This window comes from Neophocaena asiaeorientalis, unplaced genomic scaffold (assembly GCF_003031525.2).
Source record: "Neophocaena asiaeorientalis asiaeorientalis breed wild unplaced genomic scaffold, Neophocaena_asiaeorientalis_V1.1 scaffold474, whole genome shotgun sequence".
In the NCBI taxonomy this organism is placed as follows: Eukaryota; Metazoa; Chordata; class Mammalia; order Artiodactyla; family Phocoenidae; genus Neophocaena; species Neophocaena asiaeorientalis.
Window position 1 is genome coordinate 449,453 of NW_020175391.1, and position 24,784 is coordinate 474,236.

At 40.5% G+C, this 24,784-nt stretch overlaps 2 protein-coding genes across 4 annotated transcripts in view; both read right to left on the minus strand.

Annotated features, from left to right (window-relative positions):
- Positions 1-2,715, minus strand: part of PLEKHO1 (pleckstrin homology domain containing O1) — a 10,156-nt gene extending 7,441 nt beyond the window's left edge. Inside the window, exons 1-3 of the mRNA XM_024765826.1 lie at positions 2,712-2,715; positions 1,903-2,024; positions 1,324-1,470 (exon numbers count right to left, since the gene is read on the minus strand). Of these exons, the coding sequence (XP_024621594.1) occupies positions 1,324-1,470; positions 1,903-2,024; positions 2,712-2,715 (273 nt within the window). The remainder of the gene's footprint in view (positions 1-1,323; positions 1,471-1,902; positions 2,025-2,711) is intronic.
- Positions 2,716-7,085: 4,370 nt separating this feature from the next.
- Positions 7,086-24,784, minus strand: part of VPS45 (vacuolar protein sorting 45 homolog) — a 62,621-nt gene continuing 44,922 nt past the window's right edge. Inside the window, exons 15-16 of one of the 3 annotated variants that reach the window (XM_024765791.1) lie at positions 7,619-7,721; positions 7,087-7,503 (exon numbers count right to left, since the gene is read on the minus strand). In XM_024765791.1, the coding sequence (XP_024621559.1) occupies positions 7,634-7,721 (88 nt within the window). In that variant the 3' untranslated portion in view covers positions 7,087-7,503; positions 7,619-7,633. Of the gene's footprint in view, positions 7,722-24,784 lie in introns of all 3 variants that reach the window. The other 2 variants (XM_024765790.1, XM_024765792.1) reach the window with 2 other exon arrangements.

A 24,784-nucleotide genomic window follows, 5' to 3' on the forward strand; every position in this document is an offset into this window, starting at 1 on the left:
GAGAAAAACCTTGGGTAGGATTTGGGGTTGGGTAGAGGTGACCATTAAAAATAAATTCTCCTGTCAAAGTGTTTTCTCACCTCACTCCATCACCAAGTTCTCAGTGTAAACAGCAAGGTTTAAATACCCTTATGAGGGATCTCTTTGGCCCTGGCACAGCTTAGTTCTTTCTTAGCTGCCTCAGTAGATGTCCTGTTCAGATGAATACTTTCTCTAGGACTGCGCATGTGTCTATTTCAATACCATAAAAGGATTTATTTACCTAAATATAGTCTATGCAGAAAGCAGAAGAGGTTAGAACTCAGGGAGGACTTCGCCGTTAGCCCTGGGTGAGGGGGCGGGTGGAGGGTCATCCTACCAGGGGAACTCAGGACAGTCTCCTAGGCAATGCTGACACAGTCGCAGAGGTAGGGACTGGAATGACTTCTAACCTACGGAAGGGCAATTTCAGTTTCTCAATATTACTATGTGTCATTTATCCCATGAATTAGAGATAACAGAGAGAGTAATCTGGATTCAATATGTGGGCTCAGGTTCTGACCCAATGTGGACTGTGGTTTTCATTTTAACTATAGCCCCAAAGACACAGACACACAGGGATTCGTAACTCCATTCTCCCTTCTGCTATAACTGGTGGGGGGCAGCTGGGCAGGAAGGAATGGAGAATGAGTTCCCTGCTTCTTTTTTTTTCAGTGGAGTGGGGATGGGGAACAGAGAACATGTTGGTTAGGGACACTGGCTTCAACAGAAATCACTGCCACTTACAAATACTCTCCCTGAGGCCATGCGAGACTGACCCTGGGTTGTATGTGTGTTTTCTGTGATTCAGGGCAGCTGCACTACTGATATGACTTGTATATGTCCCTGTGAGAGACAGGAAAGGGGAGGCTAGCTGGGTTGGGGTGGGGAGGGCAGGAAGGAGTGGAGAATAAGCTGAACAGTGTTTCAGCAGCAACAGCAAAGAAAAAATAATCCTACGGTCAGCTAGAGGCCAGGATAGGGTGGGGGCCAGCAGGGGACACTTAAAACTTTTGGGACATTCTTGGGAGGGAGTTATCATGGTTGTCAGAAAGGTATTTCCAAAGAAAAATTTTTAAATAAGATGCAAACCCAACTTCTAATTCTAACTCCAGTCTCCTCATTAAAGGGTGACCTTTCTCTGCAGATAAGATGGGGGTAGAGACCAACCAGACCGCTGAAGTAGCTTTTGGAACAAAATGAGGAATGAGGTAAGGGGGAGATGAGAAGTAGATAAGACCCCTGCGGAGAGACAAAGTGGGGACTATGAGAAAACAGGGATAGTTAGCGGCAAAGGGCACCTACCTCTTTTTCGGAGATGTAGAGCTGGTCCCCTTTCAGCACCACGTAGCGGTTTTTCCAAATCTCCCTGAAAATCCCTTTCCCGCAGAATTTCCGGACCCAGCCGACCTTCTCAGGCGGTGCAGACTGATGATTTCCATCCTGAGGCCCCTGCCCCCCGAGCCAGATAAGAACCACACGATTAGGTGATTACAGCTTTTTCCTCCTCCCGTTCCGTCCCCAGCGCCCTCCTCAGTCCCCGGTCCCCTCCTTCCCGCGTCCGCCCCGCCGCAGCTGGAGTCTGGGAGACCCGCGTTCGCTCCCCACTTCTTCAAAGCCTTTCACTCCAAGGAACTCGCTTCCCCATCGCTCCCCTCCCCCTTCTCCCAAATAAACAACTGGAACTGCCAGTGGAAGGGGTGAGGGCCGGGCTGGAGCCGAGGGGTGGCCTTCGGGTCTCCGCCGAGCCCCCCGCCCCCTCCCCCAGCCTCCCTAGCAGCTCCATCCACCCGCCCGCTGACGTTGCGAGTTCAGAATAAAGGGCGAATCGCCGAGCCGGAGAGAGTGCGCTCCCTCCACCCCCCTCCTTTGTTTCTGACTCACTGAGGGTGAAGAAGACAGACCTAAACCCCAACGGAGAACGGCGTCTGGAGGGGCAGGGAGTCCGAGACTCCCACAGACCGCCGGAGCGAGAGGTGGAGCCAGAAAAGACAGCCCGGGCCGACCTGCCGAGAGAGACGGCAGGGGCGGATGGAGCGGATGATAGAGAGACAGGGAGGTTTATGAAGACCGGCGATAACCTAGATCAGGATCCTCTCCCCCTCAAAGCCAAAACAAAAACAAGAACGTGAGCTGGGAGGGCGCGTTACCCAGGACTGGCAACTGGAATTCACACTCCCTAGGTGGTACAGATAGTGGTCTGGGCAGGTCAACCGTTGGGGAAAAGTTTCATGGAGGGTACCGATGTGTAGGGCGACTCCGTGGAAGAGAAGTTAATATTAATACACATTTCTTCCAGTTTACAAAGCCTCAGGCCTTATTTGAGCCTCAGGAGAATAACCCTAAGTACGAGGTACATATTATGATCTCCATTGCACAGAGAGAAAAGTGAGATTCAGAATGGCTGAGGGATTTGCAGACACACTGTAAGTGCTGGCAGGAATAGAACTGTCTGCCTCCAGAGCCCTGGTCTGTTGGACCAAGTGGCTTTACAGACAAGCTCCAGGTGAGGCTTAAACTTCCTACTACCTGGTATCTCTCCCTGATGCACTGACACGTAAAAATTCCATCCTGTCTACTGCAATGCCCAGAGGATGCCCTAGCTGGGGAAGGCTCTGCTGATCACCCCTAAGCCAGATCTGCCTCAGAGCCCACACACCAGCATCTTGGTAACTTCATTTTTCTCCCAGTACCCATTTAACAGGAAGAGGAAAGTCAGGAAACCTAGGTTTGGGTACTAGTTTCATCACTGCCCCGTGGTCTTTGGTCAAGTCACTGAATTTCTTTGGGCCTCAGTTCCTCTACATATTAAGTAGTGACCGCCAGTTCCATCAACAAGGAAAGATAGGGCAATATATGAGATAACCCATGAAAGTCCTTTAAAAATACAGTATTGCCCTCTAGGGCTATTTACTAAATAATAATGAGCTAACGAACACATTGCCTGGCATATGGTAGGCAGCCAGTAACTTCAAAATGAATACAAATCCCTGGCACAGAGAAGCAGGAAAAAGAAAGAACCCCTTTTTTCAGAGATGTCTCAAGATAAAAGAAAATGTTGGCCAAATTAAGGAGTGGAGTGGTCTTGGCTTTTTCTGGTATCTGTCAAATAAAGGAGGGGGCTTCTCTCTTTTCCGAGGCCCCCTTTTCCCCTAATCCAATAATATTCCTCTTAACGTCTTTTCATTTACCATACTAATTAATTCCTGTATTTTAGACTCATATAGAAATGTATCCTTTCAAAATGCTCTCATATATCATTTCTTTAACTCTTTAGTGCCATCTTGTGAGGTATATATCAATAGAATAAATATTACTCCCACTTGGAAAATGAGGAAACAGGGCATGGAAAATCAACGGACTAGCCCAAGTTTACACAGCAAGTTTCTGGCTAAATAGATTAGAATCCAGGTTTTCTGACTCCAGTCTGTTTAGATTTCATACAAACACACACACACACACACACACACACACACACACACACACACACACTCCCCTTCCCACCATCTCTATTTCCCACCCTCTCTATTTAAAAAGTGATTTAAAAAGAATGAGAAAATCCAGGGTATCTTCATAAGTAAGGAAGCAAAATGTCCCATCGTACTGGTAAGAACACTACCCTGTTTGATCTTTTGAGGGCTTGCTTGCCAGGTAGATAGGAGTGGTTTGGACTTTTAGTTTAAATAGATTCTGGTTTATGGGGAAAAAAGTAATTCATGACTTGCCCCATCTTCCTTTAGTCAGCAAATATTTGAGTATGTCCTGTATGCAAGGTACTAGGGTCCTATGTGCTATATCAGGCAGGAGCTGGAGCTTTGTGGAATATCAGGCAGAGGGACTCCTAAAAAATCAAAACCCTCCAAAGTAATTTTCAGATTCCAGAACAGATGCATGTGGGCTGGAGAACCTTCCCTGCCTATTTGCTCCTGGAGATGTTACATAAATCTCTGGTCTTCTCTCTCATTAACCTGCACCGCTGCACTGCCTCATCTTATCATCCTGCCCCTACCTTCCCTTACTTTGTCTCCCTTTGTCTTGCTACTCATCCCTCTTCCCATAAGCCATACTCCTCCCCTGTCCTGTTCTTCAAGCTTTACTTCTCTCTACCAGGTGAACCTTGTGGCACCTGACTTGGGTTCTATGAACTGAGACTATTTCTGAAGACCAACTTGAAAGTGAGAAATCTCAGAGTAACAACTTATGGGTTCCTTTTCTCATTTTCACAGCACTGTCTCCTCAGTGAGCTTGACATTACCGCACACACAAACCACAGAAATAGATAACTCAATGTCCTTCTTTGGTGGAGATAAGATACTGGTGGGGGGAGCTTCCCTGGTGGTGCAGTGGTTGAGAGTCTGCCTGCCGATGCAGGGGACACGGGTTTGTGCCCTGGTCCGGGAGGATCCCACATGCCGCGGAGCGGCTGGGCCCGTGAGCCATGGCCGCTGAGCCTGCGCGTCCGGAGCCTGTGCTCCGCAACGGGAGAGGCCACAACAGTGAGAGGCCCGCGTACCGCAAAAAAAAAAAGATACTGGGGGTACTCATGGTGGGGTTACCTCCCTAACTCCATCACCATGGAGAGGACACAACTGTCAGTAACTTTATTCTTAAATTGACTATTTTATAAGTAACTCCACTTAAGCGATGAAGAAGTGAGCCATCAGAGATAAGGGTTTTGAATTGCTGCCTGCATATTTACTGGGCAAAAACTGTTATCCAGACAGTTGTTTACCTAAAAACAAGCACCTTGGCTTTTGTAGAGTAAATGAGACATAGAGGTTTTGACTAGGCACTTCAATCTCTGGAAGAGAGGTTATTAAAAGCATGAGACCTTAATTAGGGCTTCCCTGGTGGCGCCGTGGTTGAGAGTCCGCCTGCCGATGCAGGGGACACGGGTTTGTGTCCCGGTCTGGGAAGATCCCACATGCCGCCTGCGCGTCCAAAGCCTGTGCTCCGCAACGGGAGAGGCCACAACAGTGAGAGGCCCGCGTACCGCAAAAAAATGGAAAAAAAGCATGAGACCTTAATTAAAATGACGTTTTTAGGGACTTCCCTAGTGGTCCAGTGGTTAAGGGTCCACGCTGCCACGGGAGGGGGGGCCCCGGTCAGGGAACTAAGATCCCACATGCCGCGTGGTGTGGCCAAAAGATTGAAAAAAAAAATGATGTTTTTAAAGGGAAAAAATAAAGGACCAGTAATAATGTAATCAGCTCCGTAAATCTTAAATAAAAATATGAATCTTTGATCCTTAATAAAGAAATGCCAACTTCTGGCATAAAACATCCTGAAGGCTCATTTCTTAGACTTAAAAAAATTTTTTTTTTTTGGCTGCACTGCACGGCATGCGGGATCTTAGTTCCCTGACCAGGGTCCCCTGCAGTGGAAGCAAGGAGTCATAACCACTGGACCACCAGGGAAGTCCCTAGACTTCTTGATATTGTTAGCTGAGTAGGCACAATGGAAGCAGGTGAATAATGAGGAGAATGATATTAGAAAAATCTCTGTTCTTATTCTTATTCCAGAGCTATCTTGCCAAGAGAAAGGCAAGCACAGGTAATCCTGCTTGGAGGAGGGAGGTTTCTGTTTATTTGAAAAGACTATGTAACTTGTAAAACGCTGCATTTAAAACTTGTCTCCCCTAGCCTTAAAAGTAAGGCTGCCTTACTTCTTTTATTATTAAAAAAAACAACAAACAACCAAAACAGAACAGAACTTCTTAGATCTTAGCTCTTAGCTATAATATAGACAAAAGGTTTAGGGCTTCGCATGAGTGTAAGGTGAAGAAACAATGGTGGAGAGCTGAGAGGAATGGGGAAAAGGGAGATGGATCAGATGACCCTTCACCTCTTCCCTCTACTTCTTGAACTGCTGATTAATGTAGTGGATGACAGGAATCCAACCATTTTGTGTAGTGATTTTGTATCCCCAACTTGGAGACAGCAGTCAATCTTATTTACTATTATTAGTCAAATTTCCTTGGGTGGTTTACTATATACCTAAGTTCTGAGTGTTTTAAATGTATTCTCTCATTTCATTTAGTCCTTATGCTCCTATGAGGAGGTACTTTATTACTCTCTTTTTTTGTTGTTGCGGTACATGGGCCTCTCACTGTTGTGGCCTCTCCCGTTGCGGAGCACAGGCTCTGGACGCGCAGGCTCAGTGGCCATGGCTCACGGGCCCAGCCGCTCCTCTTTTTATAGATGAGGAACCTGAGCCACAAAGAGACTTAATAACATTTCCAAAGCCACATAACTTGACACAGATTTCAGCCTAGGCTATCTGATGCTAGAGAATGTTAATCAACATAAAAGGTCTAAAAAATTTATTACAAAGCACCAAAGAGGGACTGTGATATGATTTGAGCACACGATAATTTCCTGGTATTAATGACATTATCAGTTTCCACTGCTTTCAAGAGAAGTGAAATTGACACCAGTGGTTAAGAGTCCAGGCTTCCACTGCAGGGGGCCCTGGTCAGGGAACTAAGATCCCACATGCCGCGTGGCGCAGCCAAAAGATTGAAAAAAAAATGATGACTCGTTTTTAAATGAGTCATTTAAAATAAATAGATAAATAAAAAACCAAATAAATAAATTTATTTATTTATGGCTGCATTAGGTCTTCGTTGCTGCACGCGGGCTCTCTCCAGTTGCAGTGAGCGGGGGCGACTCTTCGTTGCAGTGTGTGGGCTTCTCATTGCAGTGGCTTCTCTTGTTGCAGAGCACAGCTTCTAGATGCATGGGCTTCAGTAGTTGTGGCACGTGGGCTCTAGAGCCCAGGCTCAGTAGTTGTGGCGCACGGGCTTAGTTGCTCTGCGGCATGTGGGATCTTCCCAGCCCAGGGATTGAACCCGAGTCCCCTACATCGGCAGGTGGATTCTTAACCACCGTGCCACTAGGGAAGTCCCATTGACATCAGAATTTATTACTTGTCTTGACATACTTTAAATATCCTTTGGGTAGAGGCAATGCCTTCTCTAAGTTTGGTGTAAAGCCAGCTCATACCTCATCACATAAATTCCCATAAATAGTTATTAACCCCAAAGAAACAAAAACAAATCACTTGTGTCTTTTCACAAAATGGATTTTTATTGTAGTCATACATGGTTTCTCAGTACCACAGAAAATTGCAATTTAGGGACAATTTTTGGATGGTTCTTACAGAAATATGATGGGTTTTCAGAAATGAGTTGTTCAGGAATGTGGTTAATGAAAAATAAAAGGGGTCAAGAGAAGAGTCTATAGTATGTGCATCTAATTTTTACTTTTTAAAACTCCTTTAAGCTCTGATAACCCTTTTCTCAAGTAAGATCCCAACAAAATTCGCCAGAAACTGAAGTGATTGTGCTATCAAACACAAGGAATACATTTAGTTATTTTTTAAAGAAAACATGAGAGAAGTGTGTTGGAATGGGCTCAGACTTATTCTCAACTCACCACTGGAGTCTTGGTGTCTGTGCCAACAGTTCAGGAATCAGCAGGCTACCTGGAGATGGGTTATAACAAGAAGCACAAAACCCAAGGCTCTTCTCCAACACCCCTCTGGTCAGTGGAGAAAGCCTGCAGCGAGGCAAGAGGGGAAGTTGCGCCATTCTTCTCACCTCTCCATCACCATTTCATCTTCTGCTTGCTAACCTTGATGTAACTTGAGAGCTGTCCTTGCTTCGGCTGTGCAGTCCAGAAGCCAGAACTTCCTCTAGGAAACTGACCAGTAGACTTGAGGTTACTCAAGGGAAAAAAAAAAACCATCTCCAAAACAGAATGTCTTGCTCATGACATTTAACCAGATGAAAGGTTATCATGAATGGAAGAAGCACTGGTCTGATATTTGGGTGCAGAATAGAAGCATCAGTTGAGCACTAAAACATCCAGACTAGAAGGAGAACCCCTTTGTGCGCTTCCCCAGGGTTCTCACTGTCTTTTAGCGTTAAACTTGTAAGATCTGTTAAGACTAATATTTCAAGTTTGAAATTTCTAGTCAGGAACCCAGAAGTTTTAAGGGCAAGGCTACTATTGTACATCAACTCAGAATCATGTTCTATCAGCACCTCTTATCTAAACTCTTGAAACTGCCTCAGAACTTGTATTGTGCCTCTAGTCTTTTCTTTATCCAGTCTACTCTCCAAAGTGGCACCAACTTTCTAAGATACAGATTATATCCTGTTGCATACTCTCCCCTTGTCTGCTTTAAAACCTTTCTTTTGCTTACAGAATAATACAGATTAAAATTCAAGGCCCTTCATAATGTGGTCTCCTAATAATACTTGTATTTCTTTTGTTCTGAGAACTGGTTTGAGCTGTGTGTGTGTATACATATAAACGTAGTATATATATATATGCTACTATCCTCATTTAAAAAATGAAGAAACCAAGCTACAGAGAAGTTAAGTGACTTGCTAAGATCACAAAAGCTAGTTAGTGTCTTAGCTGGGATTCAAACCCAGCTCTAGAATCTGTGCCCTTCAGTACCACACAATACTCTCACTTGTCTGGTTCTATCTCCCACCAACCATGCAGCCTATGTGCCTTCCATGCCCAGCCACTCACTGTTCCCTAAACATGTCCTGAGCTTCCATACCTTTATGCTTTTGCTCTTATTATGTCCTTTGTCTGAAATGATAGACTACCCCTTCTTTGTCTGATGAAATCCCTTTTATCCTTTAAGGCTGAGGATTAAAAGCCACCTTTTCTGTGAAGCTTTCCCAAACTCTCCTCCATGCTGAACTAATCACCCCATCATTATTATCACTTTGTCCTAGTGCTATTTTAGCACCATATTATTATTAATTAGATACTCTATACATTATTGATGCCAAAATAGACTGTGAGTTACTTAGGGTCGGACTAACACTTATTCATCTTGGATCTCCAGGGTTTACCACAGAGGCTGACACCTAGTAGGTACCTGATAAAGGTATACGGAATAAATGAAGTAATTAAAATAGCTACCCATTGGCAAGAAAGCCTTCTCTATAACACAGGAGTTTTGGGGGCATTACTTATAAGCATGCTGGACTCGTTCTCAGGATACAGATTTATAGCAGATTGAGGGTTGGAGAAATGACCAGGTACCTTATTATTACCACAGCTGTGCAGTCTCAGACCTGGAAGATTCTAGGTTTAGAAAATTTAAATTCCAAACTCCTTTGCAAAAGAAGAAAATGGTGAAGTAGAGGGAGAGGAGCAGAAGCTAAATTCATCTATTCCTCTACTGAACACCTCTGTTAATACTGGCACCTCTGTCTAGCCTGGCTCTTTGGCCAGTTGGACAGGAGACACTTTGAGGCCAGAAAACAAGTGTCAGGAAATGAGGCAGCATTGCCTTTCTTTTTTGAAAGATAACACAGAAGTTATTGATTAGGGACTTTTAGTAAGAATGAAACAAATATGCTGGGAAACCCTATAGGAATTTATGAGGTGATCTTTGCTTCACATGAGACTCGTACATGTGCAAAGGAAAGGAGTAACTTTCCTGAAATTATACTTAAAGATCCTCCTCTGTGTATCAACAAGACCCCATTCTTTTTTTAATTTTAGGTATCTATTCTTTTTTTTTTTAAATTAATTTTGTTTATTAGTTTTGGCTGCATTGGGTCTTCGTTGCTGTGCACAGGCTTTCTCTAGTTGCAGCGAGCAGGACTACTCTTTGTTGCAGTGTGTGGGCTTCTCACTGGGGTGGCTTCCTTGTTGCGGAGCATGGGCTCAAGGTGCACAGGCTTCAGTAGTTGTGGCTGGCGGGCTCTAGAGCGCAGGCTCAGTAGTTGTGGCGCACGGGCTTATCTGTTCTGCAGCATGTGGGATCTTCCCGGACCAGGGCTTGAACCCGTGTCCCCTGCACTGGCAGGCGGATTCTTAACCACGGCGCCACCAGGGAAGCCCAAGACCCCACATTCTTGACTGCAAAGAGAAAACACTATTTATATTTGCCAGGCCTAATTTTGTTCCCCAGGGCCGTTGTGGCTTTTAAAAAAGTATCTATTTGGGGACTCTGATGAGTCATTGCAGAATGCTTTAAACATTATAGGTGATGAACATATTGGTATCTGTACCCCAAACTTTAGACTATGTTTAAAAACAACAAAAAAGAATGATTTTTCTTTTCTAGATTTGTTTTGAATCAGTCTTACTTAAAAAGCAAACTCAAAAATCCCCTTCCCCTGTGGTACTATAATCTAATTCAATTCAGCTCAGTTCAATTAAATTTAACCAGTATTTACTGAGCATCCATTACGCGGTAGGCACTGAACTAGGTGTTCATATGAACACTTGTTATGACTCCTAACTTTAAGGGGCTCTCAGAGAGATACACAATCACAATGCAACATGAGAGATGGTATAAACAGTGATGGTACCAGGAGCTAATCTAGTGGATTAGCACTATTGCTTGCCTTAGTTTGTGCTGTCATCAAGGGTGCTTTCCCAGCTCTATGTAGAGAAGGAAGGTGGGCAGAAAAAATCCCTGATTTTAAAAAGTCAACCTCAAAAAGTCTTGCATCACACATTGAAAAACAAGTTTTTTCACTTTTAAGTCTTTGGTAAGGGACTAGACACTAACATTTATAGGATTTAAAATTTTAATTACTAAAATAATTGAGCTAAACAACTGTGTTCCTAAACAAAGCTACATATTATAACAAAACTCTATCTATCTATTTCCTCTTTTTTTTTTTTTTTTACTATACTCCACAGATAGAAATTACATGTGAGTTTCTTATTATAACAAAGACATTGCGGGAATTTAGAATCAAATCTGAAGAGTGGTATGATGAAAAACATGAATGGACATTCTGGGGGGCAGGAAAATAGAAAAAGACTTACAGGAAAATAATGAGAAAAAAACCCAAGATATTTGCCTTAATGGAGTAATAAGCTTCTAATTATAGCCAGATACTTAGCTGGAACATAGGAATTAGTGAGAGAGAGGGATAAGATGGAACTTTTATTTTTTTTTAAGACTTATTATTATTTATTTTATTTTTGGCCTTGTTGGGTCTTAGTTGCGGCACACGGGATCTTTTGTTGCAGCACATGGGATCTTTTGTTGCGGTGCGTGGGCTTCTCTCTAGTTGTGGCGTGTGGGTTTTCTCTTCTCTAGTTGTGGCCCAAGGGCTCCAGAGCACGCAGGCTCTAGCTGGGGCGTGCGAGCTCAGTAGTTGTGGTATGTGGGCTTAGTTGCCCCGCAGCATGTGGGATCTTGGTTCCCCGACGAGGGATGGAACCCATGTCCCCTGCATTGTAAGGCAGATTCTTTACTACTGGACCACCAGGGAAGTCCCAAGATGGAACTTTTTTTTTAACATCTTTATTGGAGTATAATTGCTTTACAATGTTGTGTTAGTTTCTGCTGTATAACAAAGTGAATCAGCTGTATGTATACATATATCCCCATATCCCCTCCCTCTTGCGTCTCCCTCCCACCCTCCCTATCCCACCCCTCTAGGTGGTCACAAAGCACCGAGCTGATCTCCCTGTGCTATGCAGCTTCTTCCCACTAGCTACCTATTTCACATTTGGTAGTGTATATATGTCAGTGTTACTCTCTCACTTCATCCCAGCTTACCCTTCCCCCTCCCCGTGTCCTCAAGTCCATTCTTTACATCTGTGTCTTTATTCCTGTCCTGCCCCTAGGTTCATTGGAAGCTTTTTTTTTTTTTTTTAAGATTCCATATATATATGTCAGCATACGGTATTTGTTTTTCTTTTTCTGACTGACTTCACTTTGTATGACAGACTCTAGGTCCACCCACCTCACTACAAATAACTCAATTTCGTTTCTTTTTATGGCTGAGTAATATTTCATTGTATATATGTGCCACATCTTCTTTATCCATTCACCAAGATGGAAATTTTAATACCTCAAAATACTTATTACAGTTGTCAGAGCTACCGCTGTGTTTTATACCTCTTTGCTTTTTGCACATACTATTCCCTGTCTAGAAAGCTGTCTCATCCCTCTCACATTTTATCTAGTGGAACGATGCATCTTTTAAAACCCAACTCGCTCTCACAATATTCCTCTAGGAATTTATTTGTTTACATGTCTATTTTCCATGTAAGCCTATGAGTTTTTTGAGGGTACAAGTAATACATGAATACATTCCTTTTGTAAAAGTTTTAAATAGTATACATAAAGCTCAAGTCTTCCGTGACTCTTCTTCTCCCCATTAGTCTCTCTAGAGATAACAATTTGATCAACAGACATTTATTAAGCACCTATGTGCCAGGCACTGTTCCAGAAGCTGTGAATATAGCAGTAAGTGAAGTAAAAAAATTCTGCTCTCATGGAATTTATATTCCACTGGGGGAGGAGGGAAGATAAGCAAAATTGATAAGTAAAATATAATAATAATGGTGAAAACATATCACTTACTATATGCGAGGTACTATTCTAATGAGATAGAAACTATCCTATTTTACAAAGAAATTGAGGCACAGGAATCAAGTCTTATATCTTGAAAGTGACCAGATCGGGATGCAAACCCAGACAATCTTGTTCTCTTATTCAAGAGAACTCTCTCTAGTATGTTAGATGAAGAAAATGCTATGGAGAAAAATAAAGCAGGTTTGAAGGAGACTTGGAGGTGATAGTGGCGGTATGAGATTTTAAATCTAGTGGTCAAGGAAGACCTCACTGAGAAACTGACATTTGAGCCAAGACTTGAATAAGGCAATGGAAGACATATCTGGGAGAGGAGCAAGTGCAAGGGGTCCAAGGCCTGGTATGTTCAGGGAACAGGAAGGAGGCTGGTGTGGCTGGAGTGAAGTTGGGTAGTAAGATATGAGATTAGAGAGATTAAGGGAAGGGGATGGAGGGGAGTGTGAAGATGAGATCATGTAAGGCCTGGTAAGGATTGTAAGGATTTTGCTTTTTACTTTAAGTAAGATGGGAAACATCTGGAGGGTTTTGTGCAGAGATGTGACATGCCCTGAATTACATATTTTCTCAGGATCGCTCTACTGCTGCACTGAGAACAGACTATAGGGGTTAAGGGTAAGGCAGCTGTAATGATCCCGATGGGAAGTGATGGTGGCATGAACCAGGGTGGTAGTGGTGAGGGGGCATCAGATTCTGGACACACTTTGAAGGGAAGGATCACAAGATTTACTGGTAAATCAGGATGTAGGTGAGAGAAAGAGGGGAGTCACGAAGACAACAAGGTTTTTGGCCTAAGAAATTAGAAGAATGGATAAGTCTGAGGGGTACTATATTTAAGAAGAAATATCAGAAGCTTGGTTTGATCATTGTTAAATATGGATGTTTATTAGACATTCAAGTGGAAGTGTCAAATAGTTAGATACATAAATCTGGAGTCTGGGGGAGAAACTCAGACTAAAAATAGAGGTTCTCAATGGGGAAGGGTGTGATTTTATGCCCAGAAGACATCCGGCAATGTCTGGAAACATTTCTGGTTGCCATAACTGCTGGGGTGCTACTGGCATCTGGTGTGTAGAGGCCAGGGATGTTGCTGACCATCCTATAATGCACAGGACAGTTCCCCACAACAAAGAATTGTCTGTCCTCAAATACTAACAGTGCTGAAGTTGAAAAACTCTAGACTAGAGATGTAAATCTGGGAGTCATTAGAGGATAAAATTTAAAGCCACGAGACTACATGGGAGTGAGGTGCAGACAAGAAGAGAGGCAGTCCAAGGACAGAGTTCCAGGGATTCCAAAAACAGGAGAAATGAACAAAAGAGACAGAGAAGGAATGGCAAGTGAGGGAGGAGGACTCGGCGAGTACAGTCTTGGGAAGCTAAGTGACAAAAGTCTTTCAAAGTGAAGGAACTGATCAACCGTGTCAAATGCTGCTGCAAGTAAAATGAGTACTAAAAGTTGACTCTGACTTTAGCCATGTGGAGATCCCTGGAACCACAACAGAAGCAATTGTGGGGATTGATGGGCATGAAAGCCTGAATGGAGTGGCTTAAGAGAAGAGGTAAGGTTTAAAAGAAGGTGGAGGTTTAAGAGAATATATAAGGAGAGGAATCAGAGGCAGTGAGTAAAAACAACTCTTGAAGAATTTTGCTATAAAAGAGAACAGAGAAATAGTATAGAATGTGGAAAGAGATAGGAGGTTAATAGAAGGTTTCTAAAGATGGGGAAAAATCCTAGCATGTTTCTATGCTTCTGTGAATGATCCAATAGAGTGGGAAAAACCCATTCGGGATTGAGAGAGGAGCAGGTTTGGAGTGATGCCCTGGGGTAGGTGAGGGGATGGAATCTGGCACCCCAGTAGGAGGGCTGGGCTTAGCCAGGAGCATTCTCCACTGTGATGTGAAGGCAGAGGATAGCAGCGGTAGTGGGAGCTGTGCAAGTTCTCTTCTAATGACTTCTCTTACCAGTTAATGTACACCTCGAGTAATATCTTCTTGATGTGTGTATCCTTAGTATAAAGTAGATGTTGAATTAAGTATTTGCTGAAGGACTACATGAATCAGATTCATATTTTTTAAAGAAGTTAAGACCTCAGCTTAAATGTCACCTATCACGCTATACTTTTGCTAAAGATTCAACAGCAATTTTGTCAGGAGTAAGGAAAAAGTCTGGCTTTCAACATTTATGTTGGAAAATATTAGGAATCTCACACACACACATCATCTTGCTCCTCACTGGATGTATATACTTTACCCAGAAAGAACTCATTATTTCTCAAATGGGCTGTACCTTTCCCCACCACCTCCTGTCCTCAATTATGCTGTTTTCTCAGTCCTGAATGCTCTTTCTTCCTATGGAAATCCAACTTACTCTTTAAGGTCTAGCACAAATGCTCTCTCCACTGTGAAGCATTTTCTGATTACTCTGCCAGAGTTAATTATATCTATTTTGGATGTATTTTATTTAACTTACATACATTAACACTTCTCAAATTTCTGTTCCTAAGAACCCCTAACAACAGAAGACAATGAATCTATTAGTCCTGAGGGTACAGTCCAAATTGGTTTACCAGCTTACACCTTTCTTTGAGGTCTGGTATTTTGTTTTAAAAATACATAGCAATTTTGTTATTTTTCACAAAAGGACCTTTTAAATTTCAACATAAACATATTTTTGACAAGGAATTTAAATTAAATTCCAGTTAAATTATTTAATTCTACCCCTGAACATCCCCTCTCCCCGGCAATTCTAAGAAAACAGACACTCCAAAAGATGTGTCATGTTTATTTGGTGCCTTTGTGTGTCTCTGGTACTAATCATATCCTAATTTGAGAAATACAGATTTGTTTAAGTCCCCTATCTGGACATAAGATCATCAAAGATAGGGACATCTTATTTTCTTTGTATTTTAGGCCCTGCTTTGGAAGTGTACTTTATATAAAGCAGCTACTTAATAAATATCTTCCCTCTTGCTCCCAAACAGTATCATCATAACATTCTGTCAATATCCTTGGCTCCCATTTTTTTCTTGCTGCTCTCTGACTGAAGCAATAGTAATAGCAATAGTAAACAGAACAAAACAAAAAACCAACAACTCAAATATCTGTGGACAGGTGAATGGAGAAGCAAGCTGTGGTATGTTCACACAGTGGAATGGTACACAGCACCGACAAAGGAATGAACAGGGTTACATGGAACAATACAGATGAATCTTAGAAGCATGTTGAGTGAAAAAGTATGATACCATTTTTTTATTAAGCTCAAAAATAAGTAAAACTAAACAATGCATTGTTTAGAATTAGTGATAAAAATACAACTCTCCCCATCAAAGCAAGGGAATTAAACACAAAATTTAGGATAGTCCTTGTTGTAGGGAGATAAAGGATGTCATTTCAGCAGATCACACAGATAGATCCATGTTATTGGCAATTTTCTAGTCCTTAGGTGAAGGAGCCAAGGGTATTCATTATATTTTCTAACTTATATTTACACATACTCTTTAATAAAAACATTATATTAAGATAGAATTAAGAAAAAAAGTTATATCTATAGGGTTTCTATACTCTGAAGTTTCTCACAATCTTTAGCATGCTAATGTGAATATCTCTCCTTTCCAGGAGGATACAGTGATTTTTCCAAACTTAGCTGGCTAAGAATCTTTTTAAATGGAATATCTATCGATATCTCCCCAAACAAATTTTCTATAGAACAGACCTTGGGAAACACTGAATTAAGATATAAAATATTTCCTTGATTATAACCAATTCCATTGAGGTTACTTTCCCCTATGATACTTTCTTACAAACAGTGTAACTGCCTATTAAAAACTGTAGCTACTCCTTCCCAGTTCCCACCTTAGTACTGGACACCTGATTTATGAAAAAACAAAAAGCAAAGCAAAGCAAAACAAATAAATAGGAGCCCTTGGTCCTACTTCCTCTCCCCCTGTGAAGATACAGAACAAAAAAGCAACCAATGGGATTCTGCATGTATCCAGCACTGTGCCTGTGTCATTCATTGGAGTATCACGCGAGGAGAAAGGACTATCCTCATAGTCCACAGGGCAAGAGATGGACTCCTCAAAGACTGAACTGCCTGTCGTATCAGTTACGTAAAGATAGGAAAGGAGGTTATCATCTGAGAATGAAGAGAGCTACAGATGTACTTTCTCACCACTGGGAACATTCAAGACCACATCAATTTGTCAGAGCAACCACAACTAGAGGAGTAGAATGGTGACCGCCATACCAAAACAAACAAACAAATAAACAAACAACCCCCCCAAACCCAACAGGAAACAAAGCTCCAAATTACCTATCTGTAGCAAACATGGATGTTGAAGACTCTGTGCAAGTCTATTAATTATAGAGGTACTGAGTCTGGAGGTTTCAAAGGGGAAATTTGTGTGAGCACAAATGGAAATCAAGTTACTAAAGCTTTTTCTCCAAAGACCACAAAAGTCACCTGGCAATTGGACTACCGTCAGAGTAAATTTTACCACTGCCCCAGTATATTCCTACCTGGCATAATAATATAATTCTGCTCTCGAATTACGTTAAAGTAGTTTTCAAAACAAGTGATTTGGAAGTATGGGTGACAATAGAGGTGGTGACAATGAGTATCCAAAGTCTTTTTTTTTTTTTTTGCAGTACGCGGGCCTCTCACTGTTGTGGCCTCTCCCGTTGCGGAGCACAGGCTCCGGACGAGCTGGCTCAGTGGCCATGGCTCACGGGCCCAGCCGCTCCGCGGCATGTGGGATCTTCCCGGACCGAGGCACGAACCCGTGTCCCCTGCATCGGCAGGCGGACTCTCAACCACTGTGCCACCAGGGAAGCCCCCAAAGTCTTTTTTACTTTATTTTCCCCAAATGTAATAGTAATAACAACAGCAGCAGCAAGCAACACATATTAAGTAAGTGCTTACCCTGCACCAGATTCTCCTCTAATATTTTATATATATCACCCAATCATCATAACAGTGATATAAGGAGCTATTATTACATCCATTTTACAGTTGAGAAAACTGAGGCCCAAAAAAGTTAAATAATTTGCCTAAGGTCATACAAGTGGACATATGGCAAAACTAGGATTTAAAAAAGGTAGTCAGTCTGTCACTAGAGGCCTTGCTCTTAATTGCTGTGCTACACTGCCTCTTAGACCAAAGAGTACAATAAGGTGATTTATAAATAACAGGTCTCATTCGAGCCCAGAAGTTCTAATGATAATCCTAGTGAAAGAACTTATATCCTAAAGGACACATCATTCAATTGGGGAAGGTAATACAGTTTTGCAGGAGTGTGTAGAGGATAATCAACTACATACTTTACTACTTAATAATCCCAAGGGACATCAATTGACCTTTAAAAATTTGTACATCTTTCTCATCATTAAAAAACATTAAAATGTAGATAACATAGGAAATAAAGAAGTAAACGAGTCTCTCATGTGTCACTATACAGGATTAGCATTTTTGAGCTTTTCCTTTCATTTAAAGTTTTTTATTGTCTAACCCAACAAATCCTGAAACAAATATGCAAACCCTGGATAGGGTCTTACATACCACACAAAAAGGCACATCCTTCCTATAAACTTGTAAAAGATAATATCATTTTCCTAAACTGCAACCTTCTGGCTGCAAGAGACAGAAACCCATTCAAACTCGCTTAAGCAAAAGAAAAAAAGTGTACTCAACGACATGGGGGTGGGGGTCTATCACTGAACCAGTGTAAGTTCAGTGCCTCATAAGGGGCTGGAATCTGGAAGTGGAGGCTGCTTTGAAACCAGACAGTACATACCTCTCTGAATCTGTCTCTATTGCTGACTTTTTCATTTATTGGTCTCTTCTTTTAGCTTTGCATTATTCATCTGCTGCTTTCTTCTTTCTTTTGAATTGAAGTAAAATGTTTTTTAACTAATTTTCTCCATACAAATTGATGATTTTTTCTTTTCTTTAATCTATTTTAAAAAAATTATTAGTTTTATTTATTTTTTGGCTGCGTTGGGTCTTTGTTGTTGCGTGCAGGCTTTCTCTAGTTGTGGCGACTGGGGGCCACTCTTCATTGCAGTGCGCAGGCTTCTCATTGCGGTGGCTTCTCTCATTGCAGAGCACGGGCTCTAGGTGCGTGGGCTTCTGTAGTTGTGGCTCACAGGCTCTAGAGCACAGGCTCAGTGGTTGTGGCGCTTGGGCTTAGTTGCTCTGGGCTTAGTCGCTCTGTGGCATGTGGGATCTTCCTGGACCAGGGCTCAAACCCGTGTCCCCTGCATTGGCAGGCAGATTCTTAACCGCTGCACCACCAGGGAAGTCCCAAATGGATGATTTTTAAAATTTGTTTATTTTTAAGAATCAGGAGCAGTTAACTTCAGGGTTGGAAGGGCATGGTGTGAAGCTATAAACGTAAAATTTTTCTGGCTGGCAAATTAGTATTTAAGCATCTTAAAAATGTTAATATTCTCTGATGCAGTAAGTTCATCTCAACATCGCTAGTAGTGCATTGAATCTAGGATCACAAAAATCTGAACCTGAATTCTAGCTTTGCACTTCCTTGCTATATGACCTAAGGCAAACTACTTAATTGTCTTCTCTTAATGTTTCAGTTTCTTCACTTGAAAATTGGAACCACAAGAATATTACCTTTCGGATCATGAAGATTAAATGAGATAATATATGAAATGAAGTCAGAAGATTGTCTGGCATATAGTACATGCCCAATTACTATTATCCCAAGTGAACAAATGGACAAGTGTGTAAAGATGTATATAAAATGTTTGTTATAGCACTGTTTATAAGAGTAAAAAAATTATAAACAATGAATATCAAAAAATATTTGTTTTGTTCACTGCCATATATCTAGTCTCAAGATAGCTCTTGGAATACATAGGTGCTCAGTAAGTACTTGCTGAGTGAACAAAAAACTGAGGATTGGTTAAATAAGTTGTGGCACAATCGGACAATAGAATGCTATTCAGTTATTAAAAATGACATATATAAGTATTTTCATTGAAAGTACACGTATAGTATATTCCACTTTATTTAAACATACATGTGTATACATTAATAGGAAAAAACCTAAAAGGGCATACATCAAGATGGTTGATATTTCCAATGGTGTGATGGTGGTAGTATGAATATTTTTATTATCTTATTTTTGCTTAACTGTATTGAATTTTTTTCCTATAAGGATTACGTATTGATTTTGTAACAAAACGCTATTTTTAATTAAAAAATATGTTTCAATGTACAAATAAATTGGAGTCAGGGATCAAATCACAGATTTGAATCTTGGGTTAAATTTAGTTTTTTAAAAGAGCATCTTGTTACAGTTATTCATTTATATGCCTATTTTTCCATTAGACATTGAGATCTTTAACGACATAGAATATGTCTTCATCTTTCTAACACCTTGCACAGTACTTTACACATAACAGCGCTCAATAAATGCTTGTCAGTGACAGGTGATACACTCCATCACAGCTCTTGGCAATGGTGTTTTAACACTTTGGTTACAGGAGAAAAGTAAACTCTCCCAAAAATCTCTACCAAGAGATGGTAGATGGTGATGGTTCCAACAGTTTCAAAACTGATTCTGAAATACCTACAAGTGAAGAAGTGTCCTCTGAATTCCTCTTCCTTTGAAATGTAAATTCTGTCACAGGATCCTAATTTTTCAGTAAATAATTCAGAGATCAAACCAACTCGTGGTTATAGGAGAAGGTCCAAGTCTCTAGTGTTACTTGTTTAGGTAGAAATCTATAAAGAACCTGTTGATAATATGAATCGGCATCCTCCCAGCTTCAAATCTATCTACAGAAATTCAAAATGCCAACTGTTTTCTAAGCTCTAAACTGTACTCTCTACAAAAAAACACTAACGTCCTGACTTTGTCAGAATTATATTATTACCAAAGCTCAGGCATCATCTCGGGTAGTAATGAAACTAACAGCTGCTACTAGTTAATCAAGTTAGTCATTTTTATCCAAAGGGCAACACTGTCTTAAATCTCATTCTTAATTATCTCTGGATGACAGAAATCTTTAAACAAAACGAAATGATTCCTTACTTTTATACTGTTTTTTCTCTGCTTTGGTTTACAATATTTTTTAGTAGGCAGAAAGCTTCACATATTTTCCATTTGATAAAAACATATTTTGCTATCTTGTGACATTTATAAGCAAGGGATTTAAAAAAATTATAGCTAGGGCTTCCCTGGTGGCGCAGTGGTTGAGAGTCTGCCTCCCGATGCAGGGGACACGGGTTCGTGCCCCGGTCTGTGAAGATCCCACGTGCCGCAGAGCGGCTGGGCCCGTGAGCCATGGCCGCTGAGCCTGCGCGTCCGGAACCTGTGCTCCGCAACAGGAGAGGCCCGCGTACCGCAAAAAAAAAATTATAGCTAGATAAATCTTCCTAAAATATTATTTCAACTGAGTGCCCAGATTGGAAACAAACTGAGTTCAATTCCAGCTTTGCCACTTACTAGCTCTATGAATTTGGACAAAGTACTTAACTACTCTAGGTCTCATCTGAAAAATAAGGTTGATGATAATAATAAAAATACCTACCTCACTGGGTTGTTATGAGAATTAAATAAAAATTTAATGAATAAAGCAGCACTATCCAATAGAAATGCAAAGCAAGTCACAAATGTGAGTGGCTATGTAATTTTAAATGTTCTAGTAAGCACATTAAAAAGGTAAAAAGAAATAAGTAACGTCAATTTTAATAGCATATTTGACTTAATCCATATATCTAAAACATTATCAACTTAAAAAATTATTAATGAGATATTTTACACTTTTTGTGTACTAAGTGTTTGAAATCCAATATGTATTTTATACTTGTGGCACACCTCAAACTAGACTAGCCACATTTCAAGTGTTCAATAGTTACAAAGGCTAGTGGCTACATTTTGGATAGCACAGGTATAAAGTATTAAAACAGTGTCTAACACATAGTATATGCTAAATAAATTTTACTTCTTAGTGTCATCATAATCCCCTCTTAGGAGTTGCTATGGATCAGTGTTTTTCAAATCATGTGCTCATAACACCAGCTAATATCTGGTGGTTCTAGGGCATGTCACTAAATAACACTGAAATACATAGTAAGAAAATGATTTCTTTTTATCTTTCTATCTTTCTAACCATATCAAGGAAAAAATGTCAGTTTGGTACTACAGTGCTTTGTTTTTTAAAATTTTAATTTTTTAATTGAGATATAATTCATAGGCAATAAAATGTACCACTTTTAAGGATATCATTTGATGACTCTAACAAATGTATACAGTCATGTAACCATCTTCTTGATCAAGATATAGAACACTTCCAACACCTGAGTTAGGGCTTCTAAAAAATCAAGAAACTAAAAAAAACCCTCAATAACAACAAGAGCCATGAAGTCAACCCCATGCCCCTGAATATATAATGTCAAACTGCTTTCCAGAAAAGTTATGGATTTACACTTCTACTAGCAATATTTGAGACTGCCTCACTGTACATTTATCTAGAGGAAATACTCAGAGATAGGACAAGGGTTTATCAATATACAAGATGTTTACTGCAGTATTTATATCAAGCAAAAAATTGTAAACAATCTAAATGTCAAATGGTAATGGTTAAACAGAGATACGTCCTTAAAATTGAAACTATAGAGCCATTAGGATAATTTTAAGTAATTTTAATAACATGGTAAAATGTTCTCAGTATAATTAAAAGTGGGCAAAACAAGTACAAAACTTTATAGACAATGTAATGTGATCCTTATTATGTCAAAAACAAACATAACACACACAAAACTCAAAAACCTTCAGGTAAAGAAAAAAACACTAGAAGAAAATATACCAAAATATTAACAGTGGTTAGCTCTGAGTTGTGTGGTAGTATGAATGATTTTGACTTTTATGTTTACTTTTTTTTATTACAATGAGCATGAATTACTTGCGGGGGCGGGGGGAGCCTATTTTTCTTCATCTGTCTTTGCTAGTTAGAGAGAAAATAACTGAAAAATGAGACCATTAATTATTGTGCAGGCTTGTTAACGAGGGTTTATTTGAATCCAGTAGTGTTATAGAGAACCTACTATGTGTAGTCATTATTATTGGTTTGAAAGGGAATCTGGCAGTAAGAGGACTGTTGACCTAGGTTTACTTTTCCTCCTTGTCGAAAGTCTTAAGAAAGTACTGAACTGACTGACAGCACTGGGGAAGACTAAAGAGCTCTCTTCATCCACAGTTCAGGCAGGGCTCAGGTAATGTTGGCAGCACTACTAATACATTCACCTCACCTCCCTTTTCTACTCTACTTCTATTCTGTTTCTGAGAAGACAGAGGGATTTCTTCTATTGGGAGAACAATTCCATCCGTACTGATCTGGTTCTTGGCCTCTCGGCTCACACAGCTAACCTAACATGTCAACTGCTACCAGCAAGGACCAGAACTCTAACACTAATTGACTTGTGAAGAGAGAAGGCAAGCCAGCTCAAAACCCAAACCAAGATGCTCATTTATTTGCAAGGTACGATCATGTGCTTCAGAAACACAACAAGAATAATGACTCAGTAGATGAATGCATAATGGGTAGAGTTCATTTATATATGTCTAGGAAACTTGCATTTTTATAATAACCCATATTCATTCTGAATACTTTAAGATAAATAACACTTCTCAATTCATATTAACTTGATCGCCAGGGTGATCCTGCTAAAATATAAGTCAAATGCCATGGTTCTACTCAAAACTCTACAATACACACAAAAACTTGTACACAAATGTATATAGCAGCATTATTCATAATAGCCAAAAGGTGGAAATGACTCAAATGTCCATCACTGACATATGGATAAACAAAATATGGTATTTCATTTCACACAATGAAATATTATTCATCCGTAGAAAGGAAAGAAGTATTGATCTAGGCTACAACATGGGTGAACCTTGAAAACATTATACTAAGTAAAAGAAGCCACTCACAAAAGACTATATATTGTATGATTCCATTTATATGAAATGTCCAGAACAGGGAAATCTATAGAGACAGAAAGTAGATTAGTGGTTCCTTAAGGCTGGGGGTTTCTTTCTGAGGTGATGAAAATGTTCTAAAATTGACTGTGGCGGTAGTTGCACATATCTGTGAATATACCAAAAACCAATGAATTGTATACTTTAAAGGGGTGAATTGTATGGTATATGAATTTTACTTCAATAAAGCTGTTAAAAAACCCCCAATGTCTTACAATGCTCTCTAACTCATAGTGAAAACCAGTCCTCAAAATAGTCTACAAGGCCGTCCACGATCAGGTGCCTGATACTTCCCTGACTGCAACCCCAGACTCTACAGTCTCCTTGAATACACTGCATGATCCTGCCTTAGGACACAGCGCTGCTGTGCCTGAGATTCTTTTCCCCGCATCTGTTTTTGGCTCATTCCCTCAGCTCCTCCAAGTCTTTGCTCAAATCTCTTCTTAATGAGGCCTTTCCTGATACCATACTGAGCAGTGTGACTGAACCCTACTGCCTCTATGTATTACTGATTTCCCTTCACCTTGCTCTGCTTTTTTCCCCCATAGAATTTATCATCTTCTGATTTACTATAAAATATACTTATTTATTAAGTTATTGTTTATTTCTGTCTCTCTCTGCATTAAAATGTAAGCTTCTTGAGGATTAGGATCTTTGCTTTTATTCACAGAGGTATTTCAATATTCAGTAAATATTTGCTGAAAGAGTGAATGAACTATTGACTATGCTCTTCTCATTTGTTCAATAAATGTTTATCTATTCTAGAACTCATAACTAGGGCAATATTACTTCTGTTTCACAAAGACTTTGGTGAAAATATCTGTGGTGAGTAGAACAACCCATGTCATATATAATTTCAGAAGTTGAAATCTGACTTATTCCCCGCTAACTGAGGATCTATTAGGCCAGTATGACTAATGAGACAAATGAAGAGAGAAGTAGTAAGGGCCAGGGGGAAGTATATCCATAATATGTGCAAATACTGACACAGCAGATGACAGTCTGCACACTGCAAACTTGCATGGACCCCAGAGACATAACAGACTAACTGCTTAAGGCAAGCACTTGCATGTGTTCAGGTCACTGCTGAATCTATTTACCTAGATCCTTTTTCAGGGCAGGTTCTCTGCTTTGAAAAAGGCATGAAAATTATGCCTGTATACAGGCCCCTGTGATCAGTTACTATCTTTCATTTCTTTGATTTCATTATGTATAAAAGGAGAAGGGAAAGCAATACAAAATTCATATTAAACTTCATATGGCTACAGAGAGAGAAGAAAATATTGACTACCTCTCTTCATTCAGAAGGCAGTTTTATTAAGAATGTTGCTAAGGAGATAATTAGTTTCTGCAAAGTTCCTTGGTGCCTTAGCAGCAAACACA